The 16,310-nt window shown below is 43.3% G+C and overlaps 5 protein-coding genes across 5 annotated transcripts; all 5 read left to right on the top strand.

Moving 5' to 3' along the window:
- Positions 1-1,033: 1,033 nt before the first annotated feature.
- On the top strand, positions 1,034-2,678 carry LOC108609532 (uncharacterized). Its single transcript, XM_018001257.2, has 2 exons — positions 1,034-1,627; positions 1,694-2,678. The coding sequence occupies exons 1-2, from the start codon at positions 1,197-1,199 to the stop codon at positions 2,628-2,630; spliced, it is 1,368 nt and encodes a 455-aa protein (XP_017856746.1). The 5' UTR covers positions 1,034-1,196; the 3' UTR covers positions 2,631-2,678.
- An 851-nt stretch (positions 2,679-3,529) lies between these two features.
- Positions 3,530-6,733, top strand: LOC108609293 (uncharacterized). Its single transcript, XM_018001051.2, has 2 exons — positions 3,530-4,111; positions 4,170-6,733. Exons 1-2 carry the CDS (start codon positions 3,666-3,668, stop codon positions 6,610-6,612), a joined length of 2,889 nt encoding a protein of 962 aa, XP_017856540.1. The 5' UTR covers positions 3,530-3,665; the 3' UTR covers positions 6,613-6,733.
- A 254-nt stretch (positions 6,734-6,987) lies between these two features.
- LOC108621880 (uncharacterized) lies at positions 6,988-9,296 on the top strand. Its single transcript, XM_018019463.2, has 3 exons — positions 6,988-7,657; positions 7,720-7,975; positions 8,050-9,296. Exons 1-3 carry the CDS (start codon positions 7,239-7,241, stop codon positions 8,851-8,853), a joined length of 1,479 nt encoding a protein of 492 aa, XP_017874952.1. The 5' UTR covers positions 6,988-7,238; the 3' UTR covers positions 8,854-9,296.
- A 135-nt stretch (positions 9,297-9,431) lies between these two features.
- Positions 9,432-12,880, top strand: LOC108621876 (uncharacterized). The gene is made up of 3 exons (XM_018019458.2): positions 9,432-10,111; positions 10,177-10,429; positions 10,487-12,880. The coding sequence occupies exons 1-3, from the start codon at positions 9,696-9,698 to the stop codon at positions 12,800-12,802; spliced, it is 2,985 nt and encodes a 994-aa protein (XP_017874947.1). The 5' UTR covers positions 9,432-9,695; the 3' UTR covers positions 12,803-12,880.
- Positions 12,881-13,046: 166 nt separating this feature from the next.
- Positions 13,047-16,268, top strand: LOC108621879 (uncharacterized). Its single transcript, XM_018019462.2, has 3 exons — positions 13,047-13,660; positions 13,718-13,946; positions 14,007-16,268. The coding sequence occupies exons 1-3, from the start codon at positions 13,242-13,244 to the stop codon at positions 16,098-16,100; spliced, it is 2,742 nt and encodes a 913-aa protein (XP_017874951.1). The 5' UTR covers positions 13,047-13,241; the 3' UTR covers positions 16,101-16,268.
- The last annotated feature ends 42 nt before the right edge of the window (positions 16,269-16,310 follow it).

Genomic DNA, 16,310 nt, shown 5'->3' with positions numbered 1-16,310 from the left:
TTGTGTGATTTATTCAATTTCAACAATCATATATTGAAACAATATGACGCAATTATTCTTGTGTTATGACTATGAAAAATTAATTCTTTTTTTTTTTTAATTTACTTAAATTTGTTCATTCATTTCATAGCTAAAGCTAAAGTGCAATATTTTATATATATGTAGCTTTTAAAGCTATGAAATGAAGTGGTTGTGTGTGTAAATACACTGTTATATTTAAAATTATTGATAACTATTTAAGTTTTAACCGCAATGAAGTTCATTTGTTACTCAATTATCAATTGCGTAACTCCGGAGCTAGATTATATAAATAATTTTTATAACACTTTTTACTACTCTCATTGGTTGTCATCGGTAACTTCTTTAATTTCTTCGCATTGTCATATCATATCAGTTCCCAAGCATTAAAGCTATATAGCAATTTCTGTAAATCATGAATCATTTATTTTGAATTATTTTCTACCTAGTAATCCTTAAAGACGCTAAATTAAGTCTTAAGATTGAGATTTATATTCATTTAGTCATTAAAATTTTTGTTTTCCTCGAATAGGCATGAGTAAATAAGAGTGAAAGTTTATAGTTTGACTTTAATGTCTGTAGTCTAGAAGCCATAGTTAGGCGAAAAGTTAATTAATATGATTTTAATTTAGATAAGCACCTGCGGCCTATTGTCGCTTGCTGAGAGTCTCTGAAGCTCTTAACATTGAAGGTGTGATTCGCAACGCATTGCGTGCTAAGGCGCTTATGAGTAAATCAAAGGCAGAAATTGGCCAGACGTTTGGCTTGTTGTTGCTGTGGCTGTCCTCGCGGGATTTACGCAGCCGCCAAGTGCATCGTCCTGTTAAGTAGCTGCCGCCTTAATGAGCAATACCCTTAAACAATGACACCTAACCCAATTTGACGGCCATGGCTTGCCAATTCTCGCGGGCAATTTTGGCTCAAGTGCGCCCGTGTTTAATAATTGGCTATATCGAGGCGATATTGTAGAAGCAGCTGTATAAGACTCACACTTAATGAAGCAACCTTTGAACCTAGTGTCATGACTAGTTAGGTTTACATAATTTCAGTTCGATTTATATCATCACATAAGTTTCACTCACAAAATTTTATATATAACCATTTAAATATTTGCTCGACGAACAGAAAATTATTAAGTTGCAATTATTTTATAGAAAATTTCAGGTTTTTCAACGATAATGGCTAAAGCAAGTTTTTTATTTAACATTATTGTAACGCGCCTAGAGCTGAGTAAGCATGAAATCGATGAGCCACAAAATCTATTGGTGAATGTGGACTTTAATAAGAATCAGCTTAAAGTCACATCGAGCCGCATAAACGTGGACCAGTTCGATGTAACGAAAGGCATTAATTGCCAAACAGATCCAGCAGTATTACGTGACTATCTGGAAGCGAATGGTCTGACCATAATCGTGCGATACAACGGTGTGGTTCTAGGGAAAGGATGCGTCCCCTTCCTCGAAAGTTTTATTAACCAGATTGACTATGATATGGACTATTTGACCTATGCAGGCACCTGCAACCTCTTTGGACACCACAGCCTTGTGGGCTCTATCGATGTGATGTGTTTGCTGACCATCAAGTGCGAGAGTCAAGATGATTTCGTAGGGTAAGAGGACATATTTCGCAATTATCGATAGGTATTCCAGTACTGATGCCATATTGACCTCCCTAGACCATGCAAAGACGCCTGCGGGAACATTGCCAAGAAGGACATCATGATATTAATGCGTAATCCAGATACCGACGCAATAGCAGACAAATCATATTTGACGGAGCCGGAGGAGCAAGAAAACGACATACAACTGGGGCTAGATCTCAGCCGATATCGCAGCATTAATCAACGTATGAGCCAGTCATCGGAGGATTCAAGCGGAACAGAAGCGTGTAATCTGCTTAGGGCCATGGCCACGGAGTACGCACAAATCATCGACTCGGTTCTTGAGAAAATCACAGAATTATCTTCGTCGACGCCAGATATAAGTTGTCAAGACGCAGATGACGAGGATCTACAGTATATTAACAATTCCGAACTCACGGATTGCCTTATGCCAGCTTCCGTTACTGATGCGGATGAGGCGGATATGAAGCCAATACGGTTCTGTCCCATTTGCTGTAACTCTGTGTCCTGGATGCCCAAATACGCTCACTGTCCTCGATGCTGGACGAAGCCTGTGCCACTGGTCGAGATCGATCCGGAGGGATTGCCCACAGCTGACCAAATCATAAAGTCCTATGTCGAGGAGCCTGAAGAAGCCGCCATGAAGAAGCTGTCTGCCACGACAGAAGAAGAGTCTGCTAAGGAGGTCTGTGAACCTCCAGAGAAGGAAGAGCATAAGACGACTAGACACCGCGACCGTTGCCAGTGCAAGAGACACAAAATGTGCTCCCACTGTCGCGTTCGCAAAATGTGCGCGGAGCTAATCTCATCAACAGACCAGATAAGTCCATCCAAAACAGATGAAGACGACATGTCGTCCATCAATAATCGTCCACAACTGAGAAATGTATTAATGGAGCTCAATTATCTCTACCGTCAAAGGGACCACAAAGTGCAAAAGTCTCGCACGAGGTCCCAACTCGGTGGGGGTCTAAACACCAAATCATTGTAATATATCGTATTTTGTGCAAATATATGTATCTTAATTTATATAAATAGATTTGAATCGCTTTTTTTTAACTTACAATTTTAATAGCTCAGTGAATAATTTATAATGATAAATAATTTATTATAGGCGATGTCAAGCGAGAAGACATCTATTCCATGATGGCAATTGATGTTTTTGAATAAATCAATATAAATAAAAAACATTTTTTTTTTGTATTTTTATTTATCACCAAAAATTAAACAATAAATTTTAGAGTATATTAAGCACTTGTCTTCGGAGATAAATGCACCGGCCCCCAGAATGCAGTCATACAAAAACAATCAAGCATTATTCCCCAAAAGGTTAACGGTAAATGTATTATCATTGAAAAAGTCCATCGTTCACTCGCTCATGAACAGAGCGCAGACGCAAGCTGAACGCCAAATTAATGCGCAAAATTTAATTAAAATTGAACTTAATTTAGATAAGTGCATGAGGTGAAATAATATCACACACTTCGAACACGAGAGCAACAAAAATATATGTGGTGCGAGTGGTGCGAGTGGAGCGCGTGGTGGCGGCACATTGCGTGCTAAGCGGCTTACAGGCAAATCAAAGGCAGCCGAAGCGATAAATGTGTGGCGCTAAAGCAGGTTTGTGGCTTAGTTCGGAATGCTTTGTTTGGGTCTGTGGAGTTGGTTTTAAGTGCATTCCACACACAACTAGGCAAATATTGTAATAGGCAAAGTCTTTAGGCCGAATCTATTTAATGAGAATTTCAATAAAAGACAAAAATGCATTTAATATACGTAATATCAGTTTTTTCCGTTTCAATTTCGTATTGCAACTTGCATTAATAATTCACCCGCCTTAAAAATTGAAATATATTTCCGTTTGAAGTTTGTAGAAATCGAACCGAACAGCATTTTCAGTCATGATAAATTTCTAATTCATTATTGTAGAGTTTTTAACGGGTTTCGGAGTGCCAAATCTTAACTTATAATTTTATTTTTATTTTCTTAGATTCTTTGTAGTTTTTATTTTAATAGTAAATTAAATATGTCGGAACATCAGTCGAAGGTACCGACCTTCCTTTTCGACATTATTGTAACTCGGTTGCAGCTCACCAAGGATAAAGTCGATGATCCATCAAAACTAATTGTTAATCTAAAGTTTAATAATATTCCCATGTCCATAACGCCCAGCCGTATAAACGTAGCTAATTTTAAGGCAGGACGTCAGTCAGCAATCACATGTGATCCCGAGATCCTCCGCCAAGGTCTCGAGACGCAAGGAATGCCAATGACTGTGCGTTACAGTGGAATGACTGTGGGAACTGCAACATTCAAGTTTCCCCAATCCTTCATCGATCGCATTCAGGACGGCATGAGCGACCTATTTCATCAGGATTCGTGCACTCTAGTTAAGCGCGATGCAGTGGCTGGCACTTTGGAAGTGTTTTGCAGTCTAATCATCAAGTGTGAGACCCTTGTAGAAACAACAGAGTAAGGCAACCCGTAATTTATCCAAAGCATTCGACTGACATTCTACTGGTTCACTTAGACCCTGTAAGAAGAGCTGTGCCAACCTAGGAAAGGCCATAAAGGAGGCAGACATTTTGTTTGTAATTGGCAGGAATGACCCCTGCGATTCGGTATGTGAGCCGTGTGCAGAGCAGATAGAGACTGTGGAGGGCGATGAACGACTCCGAATGGATCTGAATCGCTATCGCGGCGACAATCAGCGGGCAACTTTGCCGCCTGCGGAGAACTATAAGCTGGAAGCGACCTCCGTGCTGAAGGCTATGACAGATCAATGCGGTCTTGCAATTGACTCCGTTATGAAGAAAGTAAAGCAATTGCCCAAAAACGAGCTCATATTCACAGACTGGAGTGGCCAACAGACGCCGTTCAGGCAAAAGTATGTCGATCGCACAATAAGTGTTCCGCTTGGCGACATTGAAGTGATGGGCATAAAGCCCATTCGCTACTGCCCCGTGTGCCTCACCCCAATGTCCTCTCTGCCCAAATACTCGCCCTGTCCCAAGTGCGACACGAAGGCAATGCCCAAGCTTGACCTTATTCCAGAGAAACCTCTGACTGCCGATGAAATCATTAATCAGTGTCTGAGAAAACCCAAAAAACTAGCCGACGACTTTTGCGAAGATCCCTGTGCGGAGCCAGCCAGTGACGAGAAAGAGAAGTTGTGTACGACAACCTGTACCTGCAAGGGAGGCCAGTATTGCACCCATTGTCGCATCCGCTGTATGTGTGCAGACATTCTGGGTCCCCCGCCTGGCCCCGGGAAGGGGTGTCCCAAAGTGGAGCCAAACGAAAACGAGGACTTTTGTGTTATAGTCGAGCCCAATCAGCTGTCGTGCAGCCCTTACTTGGAACGAGTATTTGTCGAGCTTCGAGATCTTTATAAAAAAAGAGACGAGAATAAGGCTGCTCTTTTAAAGAGGCAATGCGCGCAGAATCTATTGCAGCTCAAACTATCCCAGAACAGCTCACATGTGCTGACCCAAAAGTCATCGACGGGTGCCATCGTGAAGGTGACCGGAAGTCCAACCTTTATGCATCGCCTGCATGGGCCGAAAATTGGGCACAAGACTTGCTTAAGGCAAGAGCTCAATGTATCCAGACGTCATGGCTGGGCGTGGCCGTCGACCAAAAAGGCACGCAAATACGGCTGGCGTCCGGGAGCTATTTGCCGCTATGCCGGAGCCGTAATGAGATTTTTCTTATGCTCAGCGGAAAATAATGCATTTAACACCTGTCAGGAAGCGGAAGAGGACGAGAGGAACATACAGCACTCGATTCTCAATATGCGCAAGAAGAATGGCGCAATTTATATAACTCTACGTGCGGTGAATAGCCCGCACGTGGAGATGAAACCCATTGTGTTCAAGATAGTCAAGAGCGATCTCGCTGTCGCTCTCAGGGAGATCAAGAAGAAGCTGAAGCAAAGAGGCTTTCCTAAATGCGTGTGCCACAAGTCCGTTATGATGTGCGTCTGCCGGGACGCAGTGGATAAGAAACATCTCGCACGCGCACTGCAGAAAGAGTGTAAGCTACGAAGAATGGAAAGCTGCATAGATCACTTGATCCTCACGGACACCAGTGAGAGTGAGATGGAGTTTAATTTCGATGTGACACCCCCCTTGGCTGTCGGCAAGCCCCAGCTAGCGATTAAGCCACGTACCTTTACATTGAGTACCCAAACAGATGAAAAAGATAAAAAGGTTCCACCACTGTATCCAACCGAGCTCGATCCCTATTGGCGTGTCTACGACTGCGCTGCGGGCGATCGGTACACTGGAACAGCCTTTGGTAAGCCCGGGGAGGCTATATTTGAGGATGGACTGTTTGGACACGAAGGCGGTGGACCGCACGGTGCATCAGGTTCGCCCGGGGGCAGACCTAAGCTCCCTGGAATATGGGGCTCCGGCCAAGGTGGGCCTATGCGTGGGGGCGCACGTAGCGGTGCACTAGGAGGTGGGCGTGGTGGTCCTGGAGGCATTGGTGGACCTGGGGGTATTGGGGGAGGCAGAGGCGGAAAAGATTTTCCAGGTGGTAAAAAGAAACCAGAGCCAACTCCGTTCATCCCTGTACGAATGCCTAAGCGCCACGTTGAAGCTGTTAAACGAGCTATCCAAGCCGAAAAAGATGCAGTTAAGAATGAAATTGCTCGACGGAAGAAGGGTATTGACCTGATGAAGTACTTAATGAAAGATGGCTCTATTCCCACCCCGTGGAATCCGAATGAGCCGAAACCAGAAGTCAAGTCTAAGGTCAAGACGGGTCCGGTTGTTGGGGCAGATGGGTTGACCGATGAGCAGCGCAAACGAAAGGCTCTCAACCAGGTTTGCGCACCACCTTTTGACAGCTTAGCCAAGCTGGGTAAGGGTATCGATCCGTGCATCAATCAATGCTACTATCCATGCGCTAATCAGTGCTACACTCCATGCGTCCAATATTGCAATCCTTGTCCCTACTATTGTTAAAATAATCAGGAAGATATTTATACTGGGATGCCAGATAAAGTATGCCCATTACTAATCAAATTTAAGTAGGACATCGAACTAGGTGAATGTGAACATGTTAAGATATATATATATATATATATATATATATATATATATATATATATATATATATATATATATATATATAAACAAATTAATAATTTGAATATAAAGTTTATAAATTTTATCTTACTATTAAGAGAATTCAAAAGTGTTTTTATTTTGTGTTGCTAAATGCATCTTCAATACGAGAATTTATTTACTTCACAAAGTAGATGGGCATGATTAGAGAATTTTAACGGGTCAGCGAGCCGAGTCGATAAATTCATGGGGAATTCTATTCGAAACTATTAACTTCATCACAGTAGCATTTTAAGTTACACATGTTTGCTTTATGTTTGTAACGTCCAAAATCCAATTTTCAAAAATTCTTAGATAATGTAATACTATTTTTATAAAAAATAAAAAATAAACAAAAACATTTTTCAAAAATTTTTAATTAGACGCATTTAGATTCCCGGCTACTAAACATCCGTCAAAACTGTCCCTGCCTTCATAAAATAATATCAGCATCAGAATATCTTTCTAAAACATAAGCAAACAAAATGGATACCCTTAACTTTGTGGTCGACCTCATCGTTACAAACTTGGAGAGTCCCGATATTGAAGATTTCAGTACTGTGCAAATTGCGGCCAAGTTCGGTGGCACAAAAATGAAATTGCCAGCCGACTGCATAAATGTGACCGACTTCAAAACTGGTGCGGGAGTGGATATCGCAGTACCATCGGCAAAGCTGCGCAAAAACCTTGAGGACAATGGAATTACGATGGCTGTCTCGTATAGGAGTAAGGTCATCGGTACCGGTCAACTAAATATGCCTCAAGAGACCATAGACATGATAGAAGCGGGAATGTCTGATCTGATGTATATAGACACCTGCACCATTGAGAGGGAAGGCGTGTATGTTGGCAAGGCAGAAGTCCTATGTCGCATCATCATCAAATGCGATGAAGTGGAAATGGAGTTAGTAGACCTATGTGCAAAGTGTAAAAGTGTGGCTCCTATATGCATCATATCTTTTACAGGGAGCAGAAGGTTCCGTGCGTGCGCAATGTGGAAAAAGCGATTAATAAGCAGGACATCCTGTTTGTTTTGAGCGACCCTCAGGAATGTCCAGACGTTTGTGAACCTTGTCAGGAAGTCTTGGAGCCAGATGAGGGCGATGAAAGGCTTAATCTAGATCTGGGACGCTACAGAGGCTCAGCTACCAAGGCCCAAAGAGTAACTGCAGCAACTACCACAAGTAAGCCCATTGGTAGCAACGCCTGTTGTCAGTTAAAGGTGAGAGTGGGTGGAAATGGTTTAAATCGTCGATTAGTTTTTTTTAGCGCCCCTGATGTTTTGTCTATTTGCAGCAAATGACAAAGGAATGTGAGAAGATGATTGACTCCCTTACCTGTCGCTTTGGTCGGCCAAAGACTGTAACGTCGTTCTGCTGGGGACCAGACGGAAAGGATCTGGGCGGTACTTCCAGTCCCATCAATCAATATCATCAGGATAGTACAATACCAAGTGATTTACGTGGTCCATGTTTCTCCTATATACCAGCACGTGAAGGCTACAGTCCGGACTTTTGCGATCCGACTCTGATACCAGCGGAAATCAGTGACATAAATAAGCCATTTATTAAACCACCTCGCTTTTGTCCCATCTGCCTGACCAACATGTCGTGGCTTCCCAGGCTGGCCGACTGTCCCAGATGCGGTGCCAAGGCTATGCCGGTCATTGAGGAACGGCATAGGGAGAAGAAACTCACATCGGAGCAAATAATAAAAGAGATTTTGGGAGAGCCGAAGACTGACTCCGAAATATGCGAGGATCCTTGCCAAAAAGCGGAAAGGGAGAGAGAGAGGAACGATGAGGGGGAATGCAACAAACAGTGCGAGTGCAAGGGTGGCCAATTTTGTGTCCACTGTCGCATACGTCAGCTCTGTGCTGGCATTTTCAAAGCTGCCAAAAATGAAGTTGAATGCCCCAATGCTACGCCAGGTGCCTCCGAGGACTTTTGTGTGAAAGTGATTGACCCTCAAGAGTGCACGACACATCTGACACATGTGTTCTCTGAGCTAAGGGACTTGTACCGCATGAAAGACATGCAGCGTAGGGCTTATTGTGGACATAAACCTGCTAAAAAGCGGACAGTCAAGAAAAACTATTAATAAGCATTAAGCAATTTGGAAAGAATCTAACGAAAATGAAGAATCTTGTTTTACAGTGGAGCTCAATACTATATCACTTTCAATGTGCACTCCTTACTTAGCCCTTAGTATTTGCTGACCCTTAGTATCTGCTGATCCTCGAGATCGTTATATAAAAAGAGAAAGAAGAAAACTGCTCCAATGAATATTTATTGGATTTCAAACAGTCTCGGAACCCAGAAATCATTGGCGGGTGCCATGGTGAAAGTGACTGGCAGTCACTTGTGCTGGATATATGATATAAATGGATGACTGGACCTCTTATAAGGCCAGATGGAACGACCGATGCAGAGTGCAACACAAAATTGTTATCATTATTGCTATTCCTGAAAGTTGATGATTTAGAACGCAACTTAGATACTAATTATAAGTAATAAGACACTTAAAATAAAAAATTAAGCATTTGTGTATTGTTTATTTTGCTCGGAAATTTGCGTTCGAATGGCAAAATGGGTTTGTATTCAACTTAGGAAATATACGCATAGTTCGATTTGATTAGAAAAGCTAGCCGCGTATTTAACGAAGGCAAGCATATGTATTATTTTATCATAGTAGCATTTGATTTAGAACGTGTATACATCCGGAGCTTCAGAAATCAGATTTTGAAAAATTCTTAAGTAATGCAATAGTATTGTCTATAAAAAATTAATGTATAAAACACTAAAAAAATTGTAATTAAAATTTAATGTACTAAATACCATTACAAGAGAACCCCCTTCAAAATTTTTGGTTTTAATCGAATAAGCTCAGACACAGAATCTAAAATATCATTATAATCTATAAGCAATCAAGCAAACTGCACAATGGAGAGCATTAACTTTGTGCTCGACATTATCGTTACCCAGTTGGAAAGTCCCGAAATTAAAGATTTCAGTAAAGCGCAAGTAACCGCAAATTTTGGCAATGCAAGAGTGAATCTGTCAGCGAGCAGCATAAATGTAACAGACTTCAAAAGTGGTGCTGGAGTTAATCTCAAAACTTCACCCAAAAAATTTCGTAAGAGTCTTGAGGAATGTGGCATAGTGGTGACGGTCTCGTATAACAATAAGGTGATCGGGGCCGGCCAAATATCAGTGCCTCAAAAGACAATAGATATGATAGACGCAGGAATGTCAGATTTAATGTATGTGGGCTCTTGCTCAATCGAGAGGGAAGGCGAGTATGTTGGCAAGGTAGAAGTGTATTGTCGCCTCATCATTAAATGCGATGAGCTGGCCAAGTGAGTAAACCCATGTGCAAAGTTTGTTCTTGATCTTGATCTTATATGCGTTATGCATTTTACAGTGAGGAACACACTCCATGCGTGAGTAATGTGGATAAGGCGATTAATAAGCAGGACATCATGTTCGTATTGAGTGATACCCAGCGATGTCCGAGCTTTTGTGACCCTTGTCAGGATGCCTTGGAGACAGATGATGGTGATGAGAGGCTGACTCTCGATTTAGGACGTTATCGTAGCCCAACCGGCAAGAGCCAGAGAATATCAGAAATTTTTACACATAAACCCACAGGATCAAAAGCTTGTTGTGAGCTCAAAGTAAGTCGACGATTGATTTCGTAGCGACTCTGAAATTGAGCTTTGCTTTTGTTGCAGCAAATGGCAAATGAGTGTGAACAGATTGTTGACTCCATTACCGCTCGCGTGGGTCAACCCAAGGATATCAAGCCACCCTGCCGTGTACCAGAAGGCCCAGAACTGGATGGTATTTGTAGTATACCGAGTCAATATTTTCAGGATAGTATAGCACTGGCTGATGCCTATGGCCCGTGCTTCTCGTATATACCAGCACGACAAGATGATAGTCCCGATTTCTGCGATCCCGCGCTAATACCTGCCCCAATTAGTGACTTAAATAAGCCATTTATTAAACCACCACGCTTTTGTCCCGTCTGTCTGGCCAACATGTCGTGGCTTCCCAAGTTGGCTGCCTGCCCCAAGTGCGGTGCCAAGGCTATGCCGGTGCTTGAGGAACGGCATAAAGAGAAAAAATTGACTCCAGACCAAATAATACAGGAATATTTGGGAAAGACTACCAATGCTGATTTTTGCGAAGATCCCTGCGAAAAAGCGGAGAGAGAGAGGAACGATGAGGGTGAATGCTCGAGAAAATGCGAGTGCAAGGGTGGAAAATTTTGTGTCCACTGTCGCATACGTCAGCTCTGTGCGGACATTTTTAAAGCTACTAAAAATGAGATGATATGCCCCAAGGTTAAGCCGAAGTCCTCCGAAGATTTTTGTGTGAAAGATGAAGACTCTCAAGATTGTAAGCCATATCTAGCGCGTGTGTTCTCCGAACTGAGGGACTTATACGAGATCAAAGACACGCTCCGCAGTAATAATTGTGGAATGAAACAGAATGAAACAGGAGAAACAGTCTCGTTGGAAAAAATACCGGTCAGCAAGAGTGTAAAGACTGTGAAAAGTTATAAGCCAATCAAGCGCAAGCCACCAGTTATCAGCGCCCTGCACAAGAATTGCGTGAAATCGGAAGGGGCAGTCGCTCGCAATCGTGGCTGGGCATGGGGCCTACGGGAGGAGGCATGGAAGTACGGCTGGCGTCCAGGATTCGTCAAAAAGTCAGTCAAGCGGCTGATGGATTTCTTCTTGCGCTATTCTCCAGATGACACAGCTTTCAATACCTGCACAAATGTAGCAGAAGAAGAAGCAATGAGAAAGGAACAAGAGACACCGACTCTGAACGTATGCAAAAAGAATGGCGAGATCCTAGTTACACTGCAGCCCATCAACAATGGAACTGTGCAAATGAAGCCGATTGTGTTCAGGGTAGTCAAGAGTGATCTAGCAGTTGCCCTTAGCGCCATCAAGAGGAAGCTCAAAGCAAAGGGCTTCCCCAAGTGCACCTGCCACAATACGGTGAGAATGTGTGTCTGCCGGGACCCGATAGCCAAAAGGCATCTCGAAAAGGCAGTAGAGAAAGAAAGCAAACGTTGCGGAATAGAAAGCTGTGCGAACGAACTGGTGCTCACCGACACCAGTGAGAGCGATATGGAGTACGACTTTAATGTGTCCCCGCCAGCTGCTTCAGCGTCTCCGCGCTCGAAGCGCATCACTATGAACAATGGCACGCAGACAGTCAAGAAGGACTTAGTAGTCCCATCAAAGTATCCAACTAAGCTGGGTCCCTATTGGCGACAGTATGACTGTGCGGCGGGCGATCGCTACACCGGTACGGCATTTGGTTCACCGGGTGAGATTGTGTTTGAGGATGGATTCTTCGGACACGGAGGCGGCGGACCACACGGGGCTTCTGCAGCTCCGGGTGGAAGGCCAAAGGTGCCAGGAATATGGGGCTCCGGCCAGGGGGGTCCTATGACTGGTGGTGGACGCTCCGGGGCAGGCGGAGGAGGCGGACCAGGCGGAAGAGGAGGGCCAGGCGGACCAGGTGGACCAGGAGGACCAGGTGGACCACTAGCTGCCCTCTTTAAAGACAAATCGTTCCCCGGTAATAAAGATAAGGAAGGCAAGGGCAAGAGCGCCCCAATCCCAGTTCGAATGCCCAAGAAGCACTATGAGAAGCTGAAACAGGCTGCTAAGGCTGAAAAAGAGGCAAAACTTAAAGAGATAGCCAAAAAGAAGAAGGGCGTTAACCTCATTGATTACTTAATGAAAGATGGCGCTATTAGTAAACCCTGGGACCCGAACAATCCAGCCCCAAAGAAAACCGCCAAGGACTTGCTAAAGGAGGAAATAGAAAAGAAGGAAAGACTCCAGGCTGGAGAGCGTAAACGACGCGCCCTGCTGGGCGCGTGCATACCCCCCCTCGAAAGTATGCCTCGTTTGGGCAGGGGCTACGATCCCTGCCAATGCTACTACAATCCATGCAATCCATGCAATCCATGCAACCCATGCGCAGCCCAGTGTTGCTATCCGTGTTGGTCCTATCAGTAGTAGGCTCAAGTACCAGTAAAATGCCAATGTTCAGTTGTCAGAATAAACTTTTACAATAAACTAGATATCATAATTGCATTCTTCGGTATGTTGCTAATTGTGTACAGTTTGGATTTTCAGATTAGTGATGATTTAATGATGGACTAAAATTTGTAGTCAATGAGCTGTCAAGAGGAATTCTGTTAAAAGATTGGGGGAGTCTTCTGATATTGCTTCCCAGTCGCAACATTTAGTTTATACTTAAAAAATTAGTCAAGCCTAGTTATAGGATCGAAAACGTAATGTTTAATTTTTTTTACAACATCTCTTATTTTGTCACACGAATCACGATTTATTGTTTTACAAACAAAATTATTTTACAAATTGTTAACTTTTGCTCTTCTGGGATTTATTTGCAACTTTTAAGAAACTAACAAGCCCCAATCGCACAAAAGACACCATGAGTGTTAGTAGTAGCTTTGTCTTTGACATTGTCGTCACAAAATTAAATGTGGCCAACATGGCTATTAATGATGGCAGTAAATTGAAAGTGTTGGCAAAAATTTATAATAAAGATATATGCCTAACATCCAGTTGCATCAATGTAAATGATTTTCAAGCTGGTACAGCCACAGAATTTAAAGCGTCGGCAAAAAAGGTACGCGATGCCCTCATAAGGTGTGGCCTGCCCATGCTCATATATAACGAAGCTGATTGTGTGGGAAGAGCTCAGATATACTTTCCAGAGAGGTACATCGAAAGTATTCAGAGGGGTATGTCTGACCTCATCCACACAGAGTCCGTTGACATCGTGAATCACAATCGAGTTGTGGGTACGCTTGATATTCGCTGCCGTCTCATTATTAAATGCGATGATGAGTAAGTATATTTTTCGAGTATATGGAGTTGGTATTAATGCTCAACACATCCTGGAAGGCCGCTAGACAATAACATTAACATGCAGGATATCATGTTCCTTGTCAGCAATTCGCAGCACTGTCCCAATAATTGCGAGCCTTGTGTAGAGAAATGGGAATCGAGTGATTTCGACAAATGCCTGGATTTGGATTTGCATCGCTATCAGGGCGTGAATACTGATGAAGAAAAGTACTCGAATATTTTTATAAATAACAATAATGTTATTGACGCCCTCAAGCCACTTAAGGTTCTAGTTTTTTTTACATCATCTTTTGTATAACTTTTTGATGCACAATTCTATTTACAGAAATTGGTAGAGGACTGCAAGAGCATTATTGAATCTATAAATTTGAAAAGTTGTTGCGGTGAATCAGGTTTTAATTCAAGACACAAAAACTTTCCTGTTATACCCGAAGCTCATAGTAGTTCGGACTTAACCTCTGAGAAGCTCGTTGATTTCTGTAGTCCAAAGCCGCCAGATATGATCGTCATTAATGAAAATAACCAGCAGATAAAGCCCATTCGTTTCTGTCCCCTCTGTCTGAATAATATGTCCTGGCTACCGAAATTCGCCGCATGTCCCAAGTGCGGTGTCAAGCCCATACCGGTCAACAGTGAGCCTGACGAAATGAAGAATCTGACGGCCGATCAAATATTAAAGGATTACCTGGGCAAGCCCCAGGCTGACAGACTAGATAGGTCTGTTGATCCCAATGAACTGGCAATTGAAGAGGATGTAACCCAACAAGGCCAGTCAAGATGTCGGTGCTCGTGCGAAAACAAACTGTGTGCTCATTGCCGAATACGTAAGCTGTGCTCCGATATCTTTAAATCTTCTGAAGCGTGCATTGAGCAAAAGCCGTCCGACCATTGTATTAAGTCTGAGGACTCTCGTCCACATTTGGCTAAAGTATTTTCCGATCTACGCGATCTCTATAATGTAAAGGACACCAAAGACCGTTCGTTGCTCAATCATCAATGTAAAGAGAAAAAACACAACACAAATTTAGACACCGTTCCTAAACAGGAAAAAAACGTATATGGAGATAATAAAAAACTTAGCAGCTCAAACATTAGTCACAAGGACAGTAGGAATCAGTATGCAGCAAAGGGACGACGGACAACTCAGAAGGCCTGCGCGAGACAGCAGGCTCTAGTCCCGCGTCGTCACGGCTGGGATTGGCCCTCTACCCAAGAGGCCCGCAGATATGGTTGGAAGCCAGGTGCAATCCTGAGGCCCATCAAAAAACTCATGGACTATTTCTTGTATTATCTGCCCGCTGAAAAAGCCGATAATATGCGCAAGGAGAAATGGCATGCCAGAGAGGAAATGAAGCATCTCCCTCCGATTCTACAGGTGTGTAAGAAAGCAGGCGAAACGTATGTTACACTCCGAGCAATGAATGGCGGTAAATTAGAGAAGAGCTCTATTGTGTTTAAGATAGTTAAGAGCGATTTTGCTGTGACTTTAAACGACATCAAAAAGAGGCTCAAGGCCCAGGGCTTTCGCAAGTGCACCTGCCACAAGTCGTTGATGATGTGCGTCTGTCGCAGCAACGTTGAAAAAAAGCAACTAGAGGTGGCTCTACAGGATGAGTGCGAGCGTCGAGGCCTTGAAAGCTGTGTGAACGATCTGGTGCTCACAGACACCAGCGACAGTGAAGCAGACTTCGATATTAACGTGTCTCCGCCATCCAGAGCGCCGCAAACGCCGGCGATGCTGAAGCGACGGACCGTTGAGCATGCTACCCAAATAACTAATATTAATCGAAAGATTCCCCCTAGATATCCAATCAAGCAAAGTAAGTACTGGCGTGCCCACGACTGTGTTGCCGGTGGTCGGTACACGGGCACAGTCTTCGGCGCACCAGGACAGACGGTGTTTGAGGACGGTTTCTTTGGGCACATGGGTGGCGGTCCGCACGGTGTTAATCCATGGAGGAATCGCTTTGGCGCGCGCACAGTTCTTAAAAGTAGACGTTCTGTACGAGATTCTGACAATGTATTAAGCCAAAAGAACCGTATACCATTTGCTGGGCTGAAAAAACGGGGTAACGAAGCAACGAGCCAAAAGCCAATTCCTGTAAAGTTAACCAAGAACTTTATGAAAAAAGTACCTCCATCGGCTCCAGCTCCAGCGAATAAACACATAAATATGTTGGAGTATTTGAAGGATCATGACGTATTTACGAAAGTAAAATCCAAGTCAAGCTCTACAGCTGGCCGAGATGCTCAAGCCGCGGCACAACGTATGCGACGCTCGCAGCTACAGGCTCCCCTGTGTCCCATCGAATTTGCGCCCCGACTCGGAAGGGGCTTCGACCCGTGTGCTGCACAATGCTATCAAAACTATAACCAATGTTATCAGCAATGGTGCTCCCCATGGACTTACTATGGTTGAGGCGAAAAGCTATTTGTGTAATGTACGAAAATCTGTAAAATATCCAAGTATGCCGCAATGGAGTAGAAACAGAAGTATTTCATCAATTCAAGAATAATCCATTGTTTTTTCTTTTACTGTTAACATACTGTTAAAAATAATAATACTGTTTAAGAAATTCGAAGCTAATTTTACTTCATCATAGTTGCTTTTTTATGTATATGTGGTACA

The sequence above is a fragment of the Drosophila arizonae genome, chromosome 2 (assembly GCF_054131065.1).
Source record: "Drosophila arizonae isolate 15081-1271.41 chromosome 2, UAZ_ARI_1.0, whole genome shotgun sequence".
Classification (NCBI taxonomy): Eukaryota; Metazoa; Arthropoda; class Insecta; order Diptera; family Drosophilidae; genus Drosophila; species Drosophila arizonae.
Note: the sequence above shows the minus strand (reverse complement) of the source record. Positions and strands in the feature narration are given on the sequence as shown.

What these genes read in the sequence shown, in the direction of transcription:
- LOC108609293 (XM_018001051.2), top strand. Translation starts at nt 3,666, where the DNA reads ATGTCGGAACATCAGTCGAAGGTACCGACCTTCCTTTTCGACATTATT. An exon ending in ACCCTTGTAGAAACAACAGA is followed by an intron (nt 4,112 to 4,169) that starts GTAAGGCAACCC and finishes TGGTTCACTTAG; the next exon opens with ACCCTGTAAGAAGAGCTGTG.
- LOC108609532 (XM_018001257.2), top strand. Translation starts at nt 1,197, where the DNA reads ATGGCTAAAGCAAGTTTTTTATTTAACATTATTGTAACGCGCCTAGAG. An exon ending in AGTCAAGATGATTTCGTAGG is followed by an intron (nt 1,628 to 1,693) that starts GTAAGAGGACAT and finishes TGACCTCCCTAG; the next exon opens with ACCATGCAAAGACGCCTGCG.
- LOC108621880 (XM_018019463.2), top strand. Translation starts at nt 7,239, where the DNA reads ATGGATACCCTTAACTTTGTGGTCGACCTCATCGTTACAAACTTGGAG. An exon ending in TGCGATGAAGTGGAAATGGA is followed by an intron (nt 7,658 to 7,719) that starts GTTAGTAGACCT and finishes TATCTTTTACAG; the next exon opens with GGAGCAGAAGGTTCCGTGCG. An exon ending in ACGCCTGTTGTCAGTTAAAG is followed by an intron (nt 7,976 to 8,049) that starts GTGAGAGTGGGT and finishes GTCTATTTGCAG; the next exon opens with CAAATGACAAAGGAATGTGA.
- LOC108621879 (XM_018019462.2), top strand. Translation starts at nt 13,242, where the DNA reads ATGAGTGTTAGTAGTAGCTTTGTCTTTGACATTGTCGTCACAAAATTA. An exon ending in ATTATTAAATGCGATGATGA is followed by an intron (nt 13,661 to 13,717) that starts GTAAGTATATTT and finishes ACATCCTGGAAG; the next exon opens with GCCGCTAGACAATAACATTA. An exon ending in ACGCCCTCAAGCCACTTAAG is followed by an intron (nt 13,947 to 14,006) that starts GTTCTAGTTTTT and finishes TTCTATTTACAG; the next exon opens with AAATTGGTAGAGGACTGCAA.
- LOC108621876 (XM_018019458.2), top strand. Translation starts at nt 9,696, where the DNA reads ATGGAGAGCATTAACTTTGTGCTCGACATTATCGTTACCCAGTTGGAA. An exon ending in AAATGCGATGAGCTGGCCAA is followed by an intron (nt 10,112 to 10,176) that starts GTGAGTAAACCC and finishes TGCATTTTACAG; the next exon opens with TGAGGAACACACTCCATGCG. An exon ending in AAGCTTGTTGTGAGCTCAAA is followed by an intron (nt 10,430 to 10,486) that starts GTAAGTCGACGA and finishes CTTTTGTTGCAG; the next exon opens with CAAATGGCAAATGAGTGTGA.